This window comes from Hemicordylus capensis, chromosome 1, assembly GCF_027244095.1.
Source record: "Hemicordylus capensis ecotype Gifberg chromosome 1, rHemCap1.1.pri, whole genome shotgun sequence".
NCBI lineage: Eukaryota > Metazoa > Chordata > Lepidosauria > Squamata > Cordylidae > Hemicordylus > Hemicordylus capensis.
Window position 1 is genome coordinate 299,176,374 of NC_069657.1, and position 18,972 is coordinate 299,195,345.

Below are 18,972 nucleotides of genomic sequence, written 5' to 3' on the forward strand. Positions count from 1 at the left end.
TATACCGCCTTTCGTTAAAAGACAACCCCAAGGTGGTTTACGGTATATGGTAGTTTCTACAGTTTCCTATGATATGTTCGTCGGTGGATCCTTTTCCACTGGCAAGTATTCAACCAGACAACCCCAAGCTAGTAGTTGTATACTCCAGTACAGTTTTACTACCTCATCTGGTGTTTTCTTTCCTTAGCTAGGCCTCAGAGGGATTTCCTTCTGAGAAAACATGTTTTGGATTACACCATCAGTTAACTGCCTCCAAAGGCCTCTGGGACAGAGCTCCTAGATAGAAGGAGGTAGCTTTCCGGGCAGACAGCATCCCCCACCCTATTTTATTTCCAAAATTCAAGCATGGCACTGCACACAACAGCCTTGTCTTCTCAAAAGTTTTTTTTCGTGTCGGACGAGCGAGAAACACTTCTAAAAGATGCAAGTATGCTTTAACGTGTGAATGAGGCAGAAAACAAGACCCCGCCACGCTTCGCCTCTCCTGTACAAGCAAGCCCCTCTTGGTTTGCACCGGAAGGCCCTTTATACGTAACTCAAAGCAGCCACGGCCCACGCCAAGGAGACTGACAGACCCAGTAGGCCCGCCCTACCCTACGCTCCCAAACAATCTTTCGGGGAGGCCTTCGGAAGCACACGGCGCATGCGCGCCCACACGCACCTCGCGCAGAGTAAACAGCACGATCACGTGAGGGTGGCTTCCTATGCTGCTCTCCCTCGTCTGCTTTTCTCTCCCTCCTCCTCGCCAGCGCCGTTGTGGCTTTCCGCGTGCGCGCGCGCCCCCACCCCCAGGCGAGCGCGGCCACGCGGCTGGTCGGCAGCAAGCGCCAGGTCCGACGGCGGGAGGGACCACCTGCTGGCGCACGGAGGGGAGAAAGTAGGGAAGAGAAGAAACCCGGACGTATTCCTCGCAGTCAGCCAAGCAGTAACTGCCACCAGGGCTGACTCCGCCCACTGCCGACCCCCCTCCCCTTCCACTCTCGCGCCCTTCCACTTCCGCACGGCCGCCTGCCTTCCCTCCTCCCTCCCCCTCCCGGGGCTGCGGAGCAAGAAGAGAGACGCAAGAGAAGGGGAGCAAGAGCGAGAAATAAATCCCTCAATACTCCCCGACCAAGCGAGAGAGCGCGCGCCCCTGGCACCGCAGGTAAGAACTGTTCTCTGTGGGAGGAGGGAGAGGGGAACGGCGGGATGGGCATGGGGGCCTCAGCCTCGGCGAGAGGCCTGGAGGGCTGCCCCTGCCTCCCAGGCTACTGACGGATCATATCCAGCGTGTGTCACCCCTGCGGGGGCCCCGCCCCGCCCCGCCAGAGCGAGCTGTTCGAACCCCTTTCATCCGGGTCTTCTTGACTCTTGTCTTCCCTGCTCCCTCCCATGCCAATACTCTTCTTTAAGCCCCTCCCCTGGCTTCTGCACGTGACCCCGATCTCTTCCTTTTTGCACCTTTCTTGGCGGTTCTTCGTGGCACTCTGTACCCACCAGCTCTCCTTGTGCCTGTGGGATTCCTCTTCTTAATCCTTACCTGGAGGTCATGGTGGCCCATTCCCATCAGGCTTTTTCTTTCAGCCATACTTCTTGCCCCCTGCTCCCTTTCAGAATGCTTCCTGTTCGCCTCCACTTGCCCCAAGGACCCCCACTGTTTTAACTTCACAATTCTCAATTATGCATGTTGACTCAGCCCCAGTGAGTTTGGTGGTACTTGCTCCCCAGTAAATGTGTTTAAGATTGCAGCCCAAGCCACTCCATTTCCATTGGCCTGGTGATGCTTGTATGTTTGCATGCATTTGTACTCTGTGTTGTTTAGTCTTCAATAACTGCCACTCTTCTACTGTAGATTACCTCATTTTCCCCATGAGTATGCATTGAAAGAGTGGGGAAAAACCAACCAACCATTTGCAACTTGCTAGCCAGGATGACTGTGTGCATGACAGGGTAATCTGCTGTTTCATACTGCCCTGAGCCATTTGTGGAAGAGTGGTATATAAATCAAATAAAAAATAAAAAAAATTTTTGGTGGATTGCTATTCAGCATTAAATGTTCTTCAGTGTGCATCTATGCCTTTTTCTTGCTCCAGAAGCTGCTGTATTTTTACCAATGTGCACAATGTTCAGCTCCTTGATCTTTATTACATTACTCAAGTCCAGCTGTTCTTTGCCACCCACTAATATGCTCTTTCCTGATTGTGTTTGAACTTGTTACAATGTCTTTTCTGGGTGTTGACGTTCTCTTCCTTCATCTGCAGATAATCTCTTATTACAAATTGTGATGTTCTCACTTGTGTTTCTTACTGATTTGATCTTGAATATTCTTTGTGCTTCCACTTGCAGAGCACAACAAACATGACATATTTAGTCTCTTCCCAACAGGGGTTAAGATTTTTTTTAAAAAACTTTAGGAGTAGGTAAAAATTGTTCATCCATTTGGAAATATGTAACAAAATGTAATTCATACTTTTGCAGTATAATGGCAATTTTCAGACTGGCTTTATTATTTCAGACTGTGTTTGTGCGCAGTATATGTAGTGGTGTATGTTAATAGTGAGTAATAATGGATACTTCTAGAACAGAGTTCTCAGGGTTGTCTACAACTTACTCTGTGGTGTCTCTGATCATAGAACTGATTGGCCAAGTTGTGAGAGGACTGTTAACCTTTGTCCTCTCCCTCCCTCCCCTGATTTCTGTGCTGTTGTGGGTGGCACGGCAAGGGTTGCCTTACCACATCATCAGAGGCTACAAATGACCAGCTGTGCACACACATATAGCTGCCACATATTTTTGAATAGCTAAATCCTACTTGTGTTTACCTAGAATTCTCATTGAGTATAATGTGATTTTCTCACAGTAAGCATGCTTATGATTGCATATCATGACCTTAGTCCAACATAGAAAATGTTCACTTGAAACCATTTGTGGGTAGAAGGGCAAATGTCTCCAGAAACACTTGAAGGAAATTAAATAATGGGGATGTTGCATGTATTGGAATAATGGCAGTCAGGTGCGAGACGTGTTCCTGTAGCACATACTGCTGACATAAACGGCATTTATAGATGTGTGTTGTGACCTCTGGATAAGCTGTAGATGTTCTGATAGTGCTGTGGGTTTTCTGGGTTTTGTTCTGTGACCTCTGTTCTTAAATTACTTATTCTGCTGTTTGTCTGTAGTAACCCACTTAGCTACTCCTGAAGTAAATCTTTTATTGATTGAGGAGGGGGAAATGATTGATTGAGCAGGGGTATTGGAAAGTGTTCATAAAGTATAATATAGCTATGACACTGACATTATTTACAAAGTAAGCAATGAAAAGGAATTAATTTGAAGCAATTCTCAGGATTACTTTCACTGTCATTCCCTTCTAAGCTACAAGATGTGGCAAAAGTAATAAATTCATTTTATTTATAAATTGCTGGCAGATCGATAAATTGGTACATATTTTCAGAATCACTATCTCAAAGAGATGCTGTTTACCAACTTCTTATGAAAAACAATACTGTTTAAATATCCCCCACCTGCTGCAACTCTTGGACTAACTGAATTTTATACAGAAAACAATTCAAATCACATTTCAGAATTAATCTTAAAGGTCTTTTGGACATACAATACAGCTGAAGTTCCAAAGATCGTTGCTCTGTTAATTTTAATGGACTTTCACACAGCTGAAACTGCTTACACATAGTTCAATGTTTCTTTCAGTTCTGTCAAGATTGTGGCCTACCAGACCATTGTGCATCTGCCACAGTAACGTTTTTATGGAATCTGGACATGCATCTTCTGATAACATGTTTTGATGAGGCTTTTTATTCAGAAGGCTGTTTGTGGAGAATGTTTAAAGTAGAGCTCCACTATAGCAGAACATTCTTGAATTGTCCACTTTTCCGTGTCTTGAAACTCAAAGTTCTACACCATTATCAGAACCAAAGAAGACAATGATACGTATTATAATTCCAAAGCTATGAAAAATTGGGTTTATGAATTTTGCCTCACCCTGGGTTTTTGTTTGTACTTCTTTACAGTTCCTGATTTTTACCTCTGATGCTGATTCTGTGTTGTCTGTTTAGCTTAGCACATGCATGCTTCAGAGACAAGTTATTCCTATTTTTGCCTCCTTGGTTCCATTTTATGTGTTCATCTTCATATAGAGCAGTGCTATTTCTTGTTGTCTTGTCAGGGTGGAACTTTAAAGGCTGTTTTCCTACCCCATGTGTCTGTCTGATCTACATTATCTGTGTGTCAAATGTATGCCATAAGGGCACAAAGAGAGACCTTCTTCTCAATGACAGTTCTGTAGTTGTAGAACTCCTTTTTCCTAGAGATGTGCCAGTGTTCCTTGGATACAGGCTTTTAACAACCATGCTTTAAGCAGTGTTTTTGTGTACTACTTCTATCCTTCAAATGACTGTAGTATCAAATTCAGGATTGCATTTTAGGATAGTCCAATACCATACTATACCATACAATGCTTCTTGGGGTGTGCAACTTGAGCTCTAGCGATGGGGTAGTACAGAAATTGAGGCTGAGCTAAGCAAAGGAAGGCCTGCACTCCCTAAGAGCGCCAGACAAGTTTGCATGACTTTTTAGTGATTTGAAGAGGAAAATAGTTCCTGAGGATCTACTCCATGCTAAGGAGAAATGTACTATTTGCATACTGCCTATGTCTGGACTAGCTTGGTAGCTTGGGTGATCTTGTCATCAGTTACGGAATGAAAACAGGGTGGATTTGATTTAAATCAAACTGATTTAAATCACGATTTAAATCACGATTTAAATCACTAGCAGGGTGGATAAAAATAAAAAAAATTGGATTTTTTTGATTTAAATCGGATTTTTTTTATTTTTATCCACCCTGCTAGTGATTTAAATCGTGATTTAAATCAAATCCACCCTGAATGAAAAACCATAAGAAATACCATGTATGCACAAAATGTAGCAAGTACAGAAACAGCCACTTATGAGGTCACCTGTGGTGAGCTAAGGATTTTCTTCAGGTGATCAGTTGGAAAAAACTTAATGGAGGTTGCTTTGTCCATTTATCTTAGATATGTGTGGCCAGACAGACTAATGAAAATTTAATTGGCCAGTACATTTTGTGGATCTGTTGCAAGATTGGCAAAATAGTGTCCATTTAACAGAGATCCTCAATGTTGACTTAGAATCTGTATAGATTTGTGCAGTACAGATGTTATTCAGAGTATATGTGTTGCCTGCTATAGCAAAAGTAATTACTATCCCTATCCTTTGCATATTTATTTAGAAATAAGCACTACTGTGTACAATTAGGGATGTGCATGAACCTGTTGGGAGTTCTATTCTAAGAATGCCAAACAGGTTCAGAACCCCCACATTCTAACTGGTTTGAATGTGGAGGCAGGGGCGGCTTTAAGGATGGGGGAGGCTGCACCTCCCCCTCCGGCGCTCTGTGTATAAATAGTTTGGTGGGGCGGCAGCATGCCTCTTCGCCACCCCATTGTCTCCTTGATTGGAAGTGCTGGGTGCGTGGGCGCGCGTTGCTGATGGGTGCGCGTTGTGCATGTGATTCGCTTACAGCAATTCCAGTCACTTCCGGTCAACATGCGCACAGCAATTCCAGTCACTTCTGGTCAGGGAGACAATGGGGTGGCAAGGAGGTATGTTGCCGCCCCGTCAAACTATTTATACACAGTGTCGGAGGGAGAAGTGTGGCAAAGGAGGGAAGTGCACTATTCTCCATCCTTAAAGCCACCCCCGCCCCACAATCAGCTCGAAGGGAGCCGGTTCCATGCACATCCCTATGCACAATCAGTGGAACTTAATCCAAATGACCAAACTTAAAATGGTAGCCTTATACTTTCTGATTGAACACCATTATGAAAGGAAGTGTTCATTATGACTGATACGGAACTTGATCAGAACATTGCTCCTTCCCTTAGTCTTTATGGTAGGCATATCAAACCTGTGTCCCCTAGTCTGCATGTGGCCTTCCAGATGTTGAGGCTATTCATACGCACATGCAAAACCAGGCTAAGGGAGCCCAGCCTGGTTTTGCACATGCATGTGAACCGCTGGGATCGGGCCCAATCCTGGTGGCACCACGGCATCAAACTCGCTTATGGAGCCCCCCTTCAAAACAAGGTTAAGGGAGCAAGTGGTCCATTAACCTCATTTTTTTTGGTCAATTGTCAGCACTGACTGACTCGGGGAAGGTGGGGCGGTGTGGTGCATCCTGGCACCAGTTCGAATAGGGTATCAATATCAACACCTAGGAGCTGCCGGCAGCTCATGTGGGTTGGCGATCCACTTGCCCAGGGATGATGGAATGCTAGTCTGCGGGGAGGTAAGCTCTTTAGAGCTCCCTCCCCACAAACCTGGTAGCCCTTTCTCACTGCTCGTGAGAAAGGGCTCATTGTGTTGCAGTCCTCCAAGAACTTGATAAACCAGTTTCATTTAATGTACATATGCTTAGGCATGCTGCCGTTTTGACATGCCTGCTCAGGATTCATCTAGGTTTGGCAGGTCACCCATATTGTTCTGAAATATTGTATGTAATGCAAGGTAGTCTGTTGTGTTTGAGTGATGGGTTAGTTTGTCAATCTTAAACCATTTAAATAGAAGTTCAGATTATTTTTGTGTCTTTTACTTCAAAGTTAGTATGATAAGAATAAAGAAATGATTGTTCCATATATATAAAATAATACAATTTCATTTGGTCGAGTTGCTGAAATGTTCAGTTGTTGCTGACATTTGAATTGAGAAAAGAAAATGGGGAAGGGTGATGAGCTGGGTTTCTGCAATGTAAATAGATAAGTTAATACTATACGTTTTATCTTAGATGTATTGGTTATTTTAAAAACTTAAACTTGCAGTAATTATTGGCTGATTAAAATACTTCGTGGTTCTAAACTTTTATCACTGTATTATTATTGATGGAACGCAATCTGTGGATAAAATTTGCCTATTCAAATTATGGAGACTATGAAAAATCATGAAAATTTTATTTATTGCTGTCTAGCTTAACAGTACATATGTGATGTGTGAAACCTGCCCTGCGTGTGTTTGGAATGCCAATATACAACTTCATAGTGAGAAAACAGTAGAACTGAAATGAATGTAATATTCAAAATCCACTGTGGAATCCATTAGGTGTTTTCTGAAGTCAGGTACCAGTTTCAGTATTGAAATCAGATTTTGGAGTGGGGGGGATTTGATGCTCTGAATTTGGTAGCTGATATTTTGAAATATGCTCTTGATTCTCAAAACTTATATTAAGTGCTTGTACAACATCTTAAACAAACAGAAGACACAGTTTTTATTTAGAACAGGTGTAGATTTCATGGGACTAGGCTTTTAACCATGCTTGAAACTTGGCAAGTATGTATGTGTGTCTAGTGCTTATGTATGAAGTAATGGATTTCAACATTCTCTTGATATATTTTTATTACATACCTTTGCGCTCAGTGCCAGAAATATGTCCGTGGGAGAGTTTTGTTAGTTTTTAACTAATTTGCTTTATGTAACTCTGCTCCAGTGTAGAAAGATAGAAGTGCAGTTAGATACAGTGTTCTCTCTAATTTTGTTCATCTCTGTGCAGAATGAGTTTTGTTTTGGGTGGCTGTATCAAGACAGTGTGTGCACACATGCATTCGGAGTGAGGCCTTCCTGATTCAACCTGAGTGGGATCTAAAATTAACTGAGTGGACATAAAAAATGTGTGAGCACATGCACACATCTCAGAGGGAATGCTGGTTAGATACCTTTTAACTTTTTTAAGCAGTTGAGAATTGACAGAGACACAAGGATGCTGTATATTCAGTATGTTAAACTACTGCTAGTTCCATAAACTATACTGTGCTTTAACTCTAATCTCAGTTTTTTGTCATCATCATATTATTCCAGTAGGGTTAATATTTATACCCTATTCTTAATAATGTGCTTGTTAAGAAAATGAATATTTTTCATTTATTAACAAGAACTTAACAAGAAGAAAATTAAGAAAATGAATATTTTTCACATATAAAGATAAAAAAAATCGCCCTGAGCCATTTTTGGAAGGGCGGTATATAAATCAAATAAATAAATAAAATAAAATAAATAAATATACATTTACTTTAAAATCTGCAGTTTTATAAAGTGTCAGTTAATCTGACTAAAATACTTTCATATGTACTTATGACAGAAGATCAAGTCTACACAACTCAAGATGCTGTCTACTATGGGAACAAAAATGAGCCATACTAGTCATTTAGATGTTTCAGCTTGTGCTTATGGTTTGAGTGTGCTTGCTAAATTTCATTGTGTTTCTCAGAATGTATATGCCTTCACAAATCTTGGCTGCTAGATGTGGCAGCTGATATACCACTCTTCCTAGAGGTGACTGCCGACATGAGTTTGTCTTCCAAAAATGTTCCGTTCTTGGTTTTTGGAAGAGGACAGTCCCATCTCCTTGCTCTTCAAAAGCAGGCTTTTAAATGATAGGTACTGTAAGGGGAGTGGCTATTCCCAAATTTCCAATCTGGTGCTTGCCTAGAATGGAGCAACAAATAATACTACTGGCTGAGAGTCTTGTATGACCTTCCTTCTTCTGCTTTGCTATTTTCCTATCATTCTCCTCAGTCCTGTTCTTTACCTTTTTATAAATAGAATTTTTGGGGGTTGCAGACAAATTCTGAAAAAAATGTAACTAGATTTGAGACTAGCAGTTCAGTTAAAGCAGGTTAGTGTTCTGAAACTAGAACACTGATTTGTGATCCAGATTTCTGGGTAAACTATGACTTGATTAAACCATGCATGCGAGGTGAGGAGAGTGTGTGTAAACATAGCACTCATTTAGTCATCTGAATGCAGCTGTTCTTTCTCAGCCTAATGTACCTCTTAGAGTTGTTGTGAGGAGAAATGTGAGCTAACCCCGTGTATGTTATCCTGAGGTCTTTGGAGGAAGGGTGGTATACGGATGTGCAGCATGATCATCATTACACATGTTTAACTAGAATGTATGTGTAGTGAATTAAAACCTTTGTCTCAGAGCAAGCTCCTGTGAGGGGAAGGGAAAATGCTGCTGAGCTTTCTTTCGAAGGGTACTCCTAAAACTTTCCTGTATTTTTGGTAGTTTCAAAAATGGCTGCCACCACCATTCCTCTTTTTAACGGAGCTTGACCCTCCTTGGGCATGGGGTGGATTCTCAGGGAAAACTCCCTTTATTTTGCTATTAGAGAAGTACAAAAACCTTCCATGTGTATGCCTGCATATGGTAAGAAAACTGATAGCTGCTGAACTCTTGAGGAGATGTGTTTGCACCAGAGGACCCCCCCCCCCACTTCAGCCAACTCTTTCTCCTGAGTTAAAAATCCACTCGGAGAGGATTGTAAAAGAAAAAAAACAAAAATTGAAAGTTTATTCAAATGCTTCTGCTTCTGAGGCTGTCTCACCTTTTAGTTACAGGTAAAAATATTCAGTAGGTTACAAGAATACTTCAAAAAGCACCCTGAGTGATGGTGTGGTGCCACACTTTAAAATCATGGTTATCCAGTTGTGAGGAATGGGTATGTAGAAAAAAACTAAAGCACCTTTAAAAGCTTACTGAGTCTTCTGCGACACCTGGCTAGATGGGAAAAGGCTAGTGTTCCTTAGTTTAGTTACAGGTGAGCAATAATAAACCAATATCAGGAATATGCAAAACACAAACCAAAGAAACAGAAAGTCTAACACACAATCTGACTAAACAAACATTCCCTAGACTAAACTTCCTGAAGCCAAAGTCCTGGCTATCTTTGTCTTGAACTCACCAAACCCTGGTTGAGAATTCAAGCCCCTGCAGTCCTATCTTCCAAGATCTGCAGCCATACTCCATGGCCACACGTCCTGCTGTCACCCCCAGTCTACTTCTAACAAAGAAAGTCCCCTTCCTCCCAGTGGCTTTCTAGGTCCCACCCACCTGGTGTGCTGATTGGCTGAGCCCTAGAGTTCACCAGCCTGTCAATCAGGACAGGGTTCACTTCTGGTTAACTCTTTAGGGGAGGTGTGGCTGATCACTACAGTATGTCTATGAGAATTTATTTTAAAAACCTGTGATGATCATCATGATCTACTTTTGTATCTCACCCTTCCTCCAAGGGAGAAAAATATATTCCAACTGAAATTCGAGACACTCAGGCAGAGTATTTTGCTCTGCTTGCTGATAATCCTTGTCTGAAGATAGACAACCTTGTTATTCATGGAACTGCTATTTGAGTTTCCACATATCCACAGGAAGTAGACACCAATTTCCAGTATCCGTGGATACAAAAAACCCACATATCCATGGTTCCTAGAGGGCCCAGAGTGACCATGGAGGTAGCTTACACCTGCCAATTTGTTTAAAGGAGTACATCAGAACAGAAGCATGATTGTCAGGATGAATTAAACTGTGTGCTTGAGGTTGAGATATGGGCCTATCACTTGATTTGCCAGTTCTAAGCAGTTCCTGTAGTCAGCTGAACAAGAGGAGATAGCCAAGAGTGGGCACTAGCATGAGCAAGGATGACATGAAACTGACAATTGAAAAAGAATGCTTGGGAAGAGATGACAGGTGTTAGGACCTGATCCAGGAAGAGGGGTGTGTGTACATCTGTATGTACACATAAAGGCATTCCTGTCAATCAGAAAGTTATGCTGAAAGCCAATTGGACTGAGGGAGTTCATCTGACTAATGGCATTTAAAAACAAAACAAAACAGGAAGTGCTGGCAGTTTCTATTTTACAGTTTTCTGGAATGGCTGAGGGATAGTTTTTCTTTATGAGCTTGACCACCTAGGTTCTGCACTGCTGCTGGAAGTAGTTAGCACAATGTACCTTGGAGGTTATTAGCCCTTAGAAGGCTTATGTGTGTCTCAAACTCTCCTGTACTGATCTCTACAAAGACTGTGGAGTACCTAACTTTAATGTCACGCAGAGAAGCAATTGTGAATAATGTTAGAATCCTTGTTTTTCATTCTCTGTAACATACCTTCTGTTGGAAGTAACTTTAAAATGTTCTAAAGCACAGGGGATCGTAACCCCTTTCATCCAGGAAAATGATTGGATATTTATTAGTGGGAAAGGGGTGGGATACAAAAATAGATCATGTCTAGAAAGTAGTGATGAGTCTGTTATCAACGGATTGTTATTGGTGGTTAAGAGTGCGTGTGCGTGTGCGTGTGAGGAGTTCCTTTTCCAGAGGTTCCAATTTGCAAACATCAACTAATTACACAGAATGTTTTCATTTGAAAAATGAACCAGCTTCTACAGAGTCATGAGCTGATATAAGATAGGCACAAAGCTGCCAATTAGACAAATGCTCATTAAGAATGAGTTCAAAGACTTTGGATTTTACAGTGATGCATTACAGATAATGCTCCTTGGATGCAGCTCTCAATATGGATGAGATGAAATATCATCTGATATTGATTACAAATATCTGATTGTCTTTGCATTGAGGTGAAAGTACATAACATTTTAATTGTCTTCTGAACAGAAACATCTAGCTAATGACCATATTGATGAAAGCAGTAGTGCATGTTGTGGGACAGCATGTTTCCTGTCCAGGGTCTCTGTGGTAGAGGTCAGATGTAACAGACTCCCATTAAAGTTGCATTAAATCCTGATGATTTGTGGATGCATTCAACCAGTTCTTTATCTACACAGTCAGTTTTTATTATTGCTGCACAATCAAACTGAAGGCAAGTATCACCTAAAATAATCACATCACCTGCTTAGAAAGTAGTTTCTATTCAGTAAGCAACATTTTTGAAGCTTGCTAAAACATGATGGCCATGGAGCCAATTGTTCCTTGGAGTATTTAATCTGCCTTGGTTTTGTGTGGATCTCACTGTGGAGGTTCTGAAAACTCACTCAGCAAGAGAAGACTTGGCAGTTGAAACTGGGGAGGGAGCAGACTAATTGCTTGTACATTTCCATAGCCTTTACTGCTATTCAACTCAAACTTCTTGTTTTTGTCGTGTCTATTTTAACCCCCACCTGCTAGTTTTTTGTAATGATTTATTTAGATAAAAAGGCTATTTTGAAATGAAACTCATTTTGATATAGTAGTAGATTGCTTGTTGAGTACTATTCTGGTCCAGATAAATACAGGTTGATTTCCGATAGAGTCTGTTACAAATCTCCTCCTTCACTTTGTATTCTTATTTATAATAGGTGAATTTATTTTCCAGTACTTAAGCTATTCTAGCGAAGGGGGGGACCCCCTTGTTATGGGATTTTTAAAAAAGGGCTCTTAGGTTACTGTAGAAAATCTAGGCATGAATTGAGATATTGACTTTCTCTGCAGTCATAGCTTTTTAAGTTAATATGCGGTTTACTCAACTTCAGTTTTCAGAATCTCATTCAGACATTATTGTCTAAGGATGGTGTACTCTAGTACACTGTCCAAAGCAGAATCAGAAGTCTTCCCCCACAGGTGCATCCATCATTGTGCTCCACTCCCCCCCCCCCCCGTGGTGCTCACACTTACAGCCTTCATCTGGAGCATCGAAGGCTCTAAGGCTGATGGAGGGCACTTCCGTGATCAGGAGTGGAACTCAAGTTATTGAGAAGAAGGGGCAGGTGGGAATATGATATCTAATTCTTCCTCTGCTGTGTCTGTGTTTGACCAATGTTAAGTAGGAACTTTAACTGGCAGAAAAGTGGTGAGGGAATGGCCTGCAGGGGAAGCGTAGCACGGTGTGTATACGTGTTCTCAACCCTTTCCTCCCTTGCTGTTTTTATTTTGCAACCTTCCCTCCATCCACTTTCCCTCAAATTCCTTTGCAGTGTCAGGTATGTGGTGGTGATAGAGAGAAGCATTAGAGTGAGTGAGTGTGTGTGTAGGTAGGTAGGGAAAAGGTTAAATATATACCTTGCCTGTCACTTCTTGCATGTAAATTGTCTCCCCCCACCCCTATTGCATCAGAAAAGCTGGGGTTCTGAGGTCCGTGTTTGGCTCAGATTTTAAGTACACAAAATTAAAAAGTAAACTACTGAGTTTTCCATTGTTGGAAGACCAGCTGCCTCATAGGTTAATTTAATAAAGAGCGCTCTCAAGCTGCACAACACAGTAATAAGTCAGATCAAATCTGTCTCTTTTTTTTTTTAGGTAACATAATTTGTAGCTTACTTTTCTTATGGTATTTTTCTTGTCTTTCTATAGGGATTAAAGACACACAGGAGTCTTCATGGATATAGTTGATACATTTAACCATTTAATTCCTACTGAACACTTAGATGATGCCCTATTTCTAGGATCCAACCTGGAGAATGAAGTCTGTGAGGATTTTAGTACAAGTCAAAATGTCTTAGAGGATTCGCTGAAGAACATGCTCAGTGATAAGGACCCTATGCTAGGATCTGCAAGTGCTCAGTTCTGTTTGCCTGTTTTGGATAGCACTGATCCCAATTTCCAGATGCCTTGTTCAACAGGTAACTCTTAATATTTTTAAGTCTACACTTTCAAATAGAGCAGTTTTTTATGTTCTCCCCTTTTGCTCTGAAAAGATTATTCTCTTTTTCTGCTCTGTTTCATGGCTTTGAGCCTGAGGTTAAATCACTAACTGTCCCTTATGTCAGCAGAAGTAGCCATTACTTCAGTATATGTATATATACATATATGTGTGTATATTTAGGATTTTTAAAATGAGATGTGCACAGATAGGATTATTTTCAGTTACTATTTATCTTTGCAAAGTAGTGATTTGGCTGAACACACATCTATCGTAAGTACATATAACCAACCAGCTGTTGGAGGCTGCATAGATTTCAAAATAAATTTGCTTAAGGAAGGTGTGAAATCTCCATCATTGAAGAGTTTAGATATATCGCTCTTGAGCTGATTTTGGCCTGGTAGATTGTTCCTCAGTGTGAGACGTTTTCTCTTGATGACCTTTGTAAGGTACTATGCTTATATAATGGTCCTCTTTCCCACCCCCCCGATACCTATTATCCTGAATTATATGATTATGATTAAAATAAATTTTAAACATCTCTTAAGTAATAGGTTTAATCAGGTTTATTATCTGATTTATTATCTGTTACGATAATAAATAGATAGGGTATTAGTTTACTGGAGCTCTGTAGTCTATGCCTTTTGTCCTTGGATGTTTTAGTTTAGTTAGTGTTTTTTTTTTTACAAACCACTTAAAATGTTCTCCAAACCCATACAAGAATTCTGTATCCCTTTCTTCCCATTCTTCTAGTAAGAGTTTTATTGTTTTATTTATTGTTAAATTTCCATATTGCCTTTCATACGGCATCCCAAGGCATTTTACAAAAGTTTATATACAATAAAATTCCATAAAAATCACATTTAAAACCTTACAATCATTAAAACAGTAAAAACCATAAAATGTCAAAAAATCCCCAATAAAACCATTAAAAAGATGCAGGAGAGCTGAGAGACCTGGCAGCCCCTAAGGGGTAAAAGCCTGAACAAATAAAAACAAATAAACTTGCAGATAAAAAGGTCTTTAGTTGTTTTTTAAAGCAGCCACAGATGTCAGAGCGGACATTCTCTGGGAGAACATTCCAGAGCCTGGGGGCAACAACAGAGAAGGCCCTGTCCTGTGTGCATGGCAATTTAGCCTCTCTCAATGTTTGCACATGGAGCAAAGCCCCCTGATGACCTTGTTGTGTGGGCATAAACTCTTGGGAGTGGGTGGTCCTTCAAATATCTAGGGCCCAAACTGTTAAGGACTTTAAAGGTAATAACCAGCACCTTGAATAGGATCTGGAAACAAATTGGCAGCCAGTGCAGCTTTTTCAATGTGTGCGAAATAGATTTTGTATGTTGTTTCGAACTTGAAATAAAACGCAGATAGCCAAAGAATTTTGAGGAAACAGCGGTTGAACTGGTGGTTTCAGTGAAACAAATTTGAAAGGTTTCAAGTGTTTTGAATATAGGGGACAATGGGGAAACTTGAAACACCTGTTTGTTCCCCATGGGTTGCTCCTAGGGACACCAAAGTGGCTTGTGTGGTAGGGCATGATGGGTGCTACCTACCATCCAGCCAGCCCAAAAAACAAATGGGCAAGTGGGTGGTTTCTAAAACAATTTTAATCTTTTCCCCAAACCCCAATAGGATCCTGTTAAAAATTGCTCACTTGCCCATTTCTTTTGTAGGTTGAGTGGTAGGTAACGCCTATCATGCCCTACCACACAACCCACTTTGGTATCCCTAGGAGCTACCCATGGGAAGCAATGGGGTGATTTGAGTCTCCCCATTATTCCCAGTGGCTGGAACAAGCTGCACTCACAGAGTGCATGCACACAAGTTTTGCATTGCATTTTGCAATGTTGCCTTGAAAAACACTGCAGAAGCACACAGTAAAAGGGAATCATTCCCTCCCACACAGAGCACACATTTCAAGCACAGTCCAAAAATGGCCAGAAAAGAATCGCTGACTGAGAATCCACTGCCAACTGCCAGTTCTGCAATAACATAATTGGCACAAGTTGCTCTCTCACTCACAATTCGGACTCCTTATTTCCTAGCATTGCAGCAGCTGCTATAGCAACTGCTTAGCAGCAAGCACAGCCATAAGCTCAATAGAAACTTCAGTCACATTTTGACTGAGTACACCTTGCAATGCAGACTGCAGATCAGTGAGTGAAGTACAAGTTAGTCTCAAGGCCAGACATGGAGCTCATCACAGCAATTGCCAAGAAATATTTCACATGCACACAGCTGCCACTGTCCATTTTCTTGTCACAACACTATCGCACAAATAAACCAAAACTCAAGGAAGGCAGGCACCCAAGCTCTGCCTTTGTCAATCTGATATCCAGCAAAACCAGATAGTTATAGCAGCAATAGCACAGCATATTATACTTGGTGCTGAGAAAACCACAAAATCAAACCTTCCTTGATTCTTTTCTCCTCTCCTGATGTATCTTCTTCAAGAGAGGCACACTATAAGGGTTCTCTCTGCCTCCCAATCCCTTTTGAAACTCCTTCCTTTTGTGTTCCCCCTCTCTCCCCCAGCAAATGGGGGCACAGTTGCCCATGAAAACACTTGATTTGTATGCTAACAAGCCAACCAAGAAATGACAAGTTAACACACAATCCAGGGCCAGAAAACCAACCGCCAAGGGAAAAACAGGCCTCCAAAATGGCGCTCAAAACATTGAAACGTTTTGGTTGAATCGTGGTTGTTTTGTTCCAAGTTTGAAACAGGCCATTTTATTCAAAGGGCCTTTTGTTTCAAGCTCAAAACATTAGAAACAGCTTGTTTAGAGCAGAAACGTTTTGACGTTGAAACGTTTTGCACACCCCTAGCTTCTAGCCACCATATTTCCTAACAGGGTAAACTGTCTAGAGACTTTGGTAGTGGGCAGTATATAAATGTGTTTGATAAATATGTAAGTCTGCCTTTCCCCGTTACTGTTGCCAACCTGAGCTCCAAATCTTTGTTTACTGTTACTACAGAACGCATGGGAGAAACTTCGTGACCATGCTTATAGTTGAGAAACGGAACAGATTACTAATGAAGAATGTGAACTTCCATCAGTAGAACATAAGTTTAACCATGATAGAATAAGCATTGTTTGGAATTTTTAAGGTTCGGTAAATCCTGCTGTTCTGAAGAGAGGGCTGGACTGATTTTACTTCAAGAAGCTTGTCCTTATAAACACTTTTATGGTTCTTTGTTCACGGACTTCTGAATTACTAAATAGCCCTAACAGTTATAGTACCAATGGAATTTCCAGTCATAGATATCTGTAGTGACCATTGTGGGAGCTTAATTATGGTATTTTTGCACTTAGCTATAGAACAATTCCATAAAGTTACAGAAGAATAAAAAGCTTTGCAACATCTTGTTTCAAGTATTTATAACATGCTTTTAGTAAAAATAGCAAAAAGGTTTCCAAAAGTGAAGATGATAGAAAAAACAATAGAAAACTCTAAAAACAGTTAATAAAAGCTTTGGTAAAACAGCATAGTCCATAAAGTATAACCATGATAGTGCCACCACAGAAAAAACCCTGTCTCTGTTTTTGCCAAGCAGTGTGTTGATGGCAGGCTAGAGAGAAGGACCTCTGATAGATCTCATAGCCCAAGCAAACTCATAATGGATCTGGAAAGCCAACAAAGTTACATTAAATAGACTATGATTTTCTTCTTTTGGTAACTGATTATGGCAAACTTTGTGGGAAGAAAAGTGTCTATACATTTAATCTGAAATTTGGCATAGAACTCCTCCTCCACATCAAGTTGTGCAAGTTATGTATTTTACCTGAAAATCTGCTTTGACCAGAAGTTCAGATGCAGAATCTCCTTGCCAGGAGCAGGACTGTCTTTATGGTAGCTACAGAGCTTGAGGAGAACGTGATATCCAGCATCTTGGTATGTCTGGAGCTAGAGATGTAAGGTTTCTGGAAATATTGAAGCCATAGGGGATTTTGTTTTCCCCTAGGAAAAAATGGAAATGAGAAAATTTTAAATATGCAATACTGTACTTTATCATCCAAAACTTAGTTTGAAGAACACAAAGTGCATTATGTAAAACTTGGCAAATAAAAAATTACTGTTGGTATACTCATCAAATTTAAAAGTATAAATGCCAGAGAGATGAAGTAGTAAGCTTTTTAGCTCTTCAGTACCTATAGTTCAGTACCCAAGTATATTTTGGTTTTTGCCAAAATATTTACGGATAGTTACAAACAGGAGTAACATTAAAAATGGCCCATTGGGTTAAATCCAAAGAAACTTAGTCATGATTAATTGCTATTGAAATTAATGGGATGATTATCTAATTTGTCTCATTTATTTCAATGTTACTTAATCATAACTTGCCACAATCAAATGTAATGGGAAACCATAATCAATTAAGCAAAAGGGTAGGGTTGTTGGGGTGTGTGTGTGTGTGTGTATGAAAAGTATGTGGGCTTTGAACAAGTGTCTGGGGTCCAGATAACCATGTGCCCAGTTCTGTACTCCCAAGGAAGTCCTAGATTTTTATTCTTCAAGCATCAATCTGGCTGGTCTCATGGAAAACCTCTTTCAAAACTGAGGTTTTAAAGGTGTAGTTAGTGGTAGGGGTTGGAGAGGTTGTCTGCTACCAAAGGGAAAAACATTTTTTTTTTTATTAAATAAATAAAAATACTGGAAGCCTATGGACACACCCCAGGTAGTTCTTTGGATACTGGCTAGTAAGTACATAATTATCATGTAGAAAGTTTTGAGAGGGCGAGGGGAGAGAGATAGCTTGGAAAATAATGTAATCGAATGGCAGTATGTTTGGATGTTCAGTTAAATATAACAACTGAACTCTTAAGTAGTCTGTCATCATCAACACAACCTCAACATGCAGCAAAGATACAATCCTGGTACACTTTCCTGAGAATAAACTCGTCTGAGGGGATTGGGGGTGGGACGCACTGCTTTGCAGTGGTTCTGCTCCTACTTCACGTGCAGATACCAGATGGTGTCTCTTGGAGACTATTGTTCTTCAAAATGGTGTCCCTCAGGGCTCCATATTGTCTCCAGTGTTGTTTAACATCTGTACTCCCAAGGAAGCCTTAGATGTTTATTCTTCAAGCAGCAATCTGGCTGGTCTCATGGAAAATCTCTTTCAACACTTGGTTTTTAAAGGTGTAGTTAGTGGTAGGAGGTGGGGGGTGAAAGCCTATGGACATACCCCATGAAACCGCTGGGAGAGATCATCAGGAGATTTGGTGCAGGGTGTTATCAACATGCCGATGAGACCCAAATCTCTTCCCCCCCACTAATCTGAGCCCATCCTACAATAGTGGGTATTCATAACCTCTCTAAATGCCTGCCTGCAGGCGGTGATGGGCTGGATGAGAGATAAACTGAGACTGAATCCAGATAAGGTGGAGGTACTTATTGTGCAGGGTTGGAACTTGGGAGAATTTTGATCTGCCAGTTCTGGAGGGGTCATGCTTCCCCCAGAAGGACCATGTACGCAGTCTGTGCTTCTGGATCCGAACCTCTCCCTTGTGTCCCAGGTTGAGGCGGTGGCTAGAGGAGCTTTTTATCA

General features: G+C 41.0%; 1 protein-coding gene across 9 annotated transcripts in view; it reads left to right on the forward strand.

The window, feature by feature from the left end:
- The first annotated feature begins 708 nt into the window (after positions 1–708).
- Positions 709–18,972, forward strand: part of PHF3 (PHD finger protein 3) — a 90,637-nt gene continuing 72,373 nt past the window's right edge. For 3 of the 9 annotated variants that reach the window (XM_053286537.1, XM_053286541.1, XM_053286540.1), the window contains exons 1-2: positions 709–1,144; positions 13,127–13,395. In XM_053286537.1, the coding sequence (XP_053142512.1) occupies positions 13,152–13,395 (244 nt within the window). In that variant the 5' untranslated portion in view covers positions 709–1,144; positions 13,127–13,151. Of the gene's footprint in view, positions 1,145–11,455; positions 11,661–13,126; positions 13,396–18,972 lie in introns of those variants that run through there. The other 6 variants (XM_053286545.1, XM_053286544.1, XM_053286538.1 and 3 more) reach the window with 5 other exon arrangements.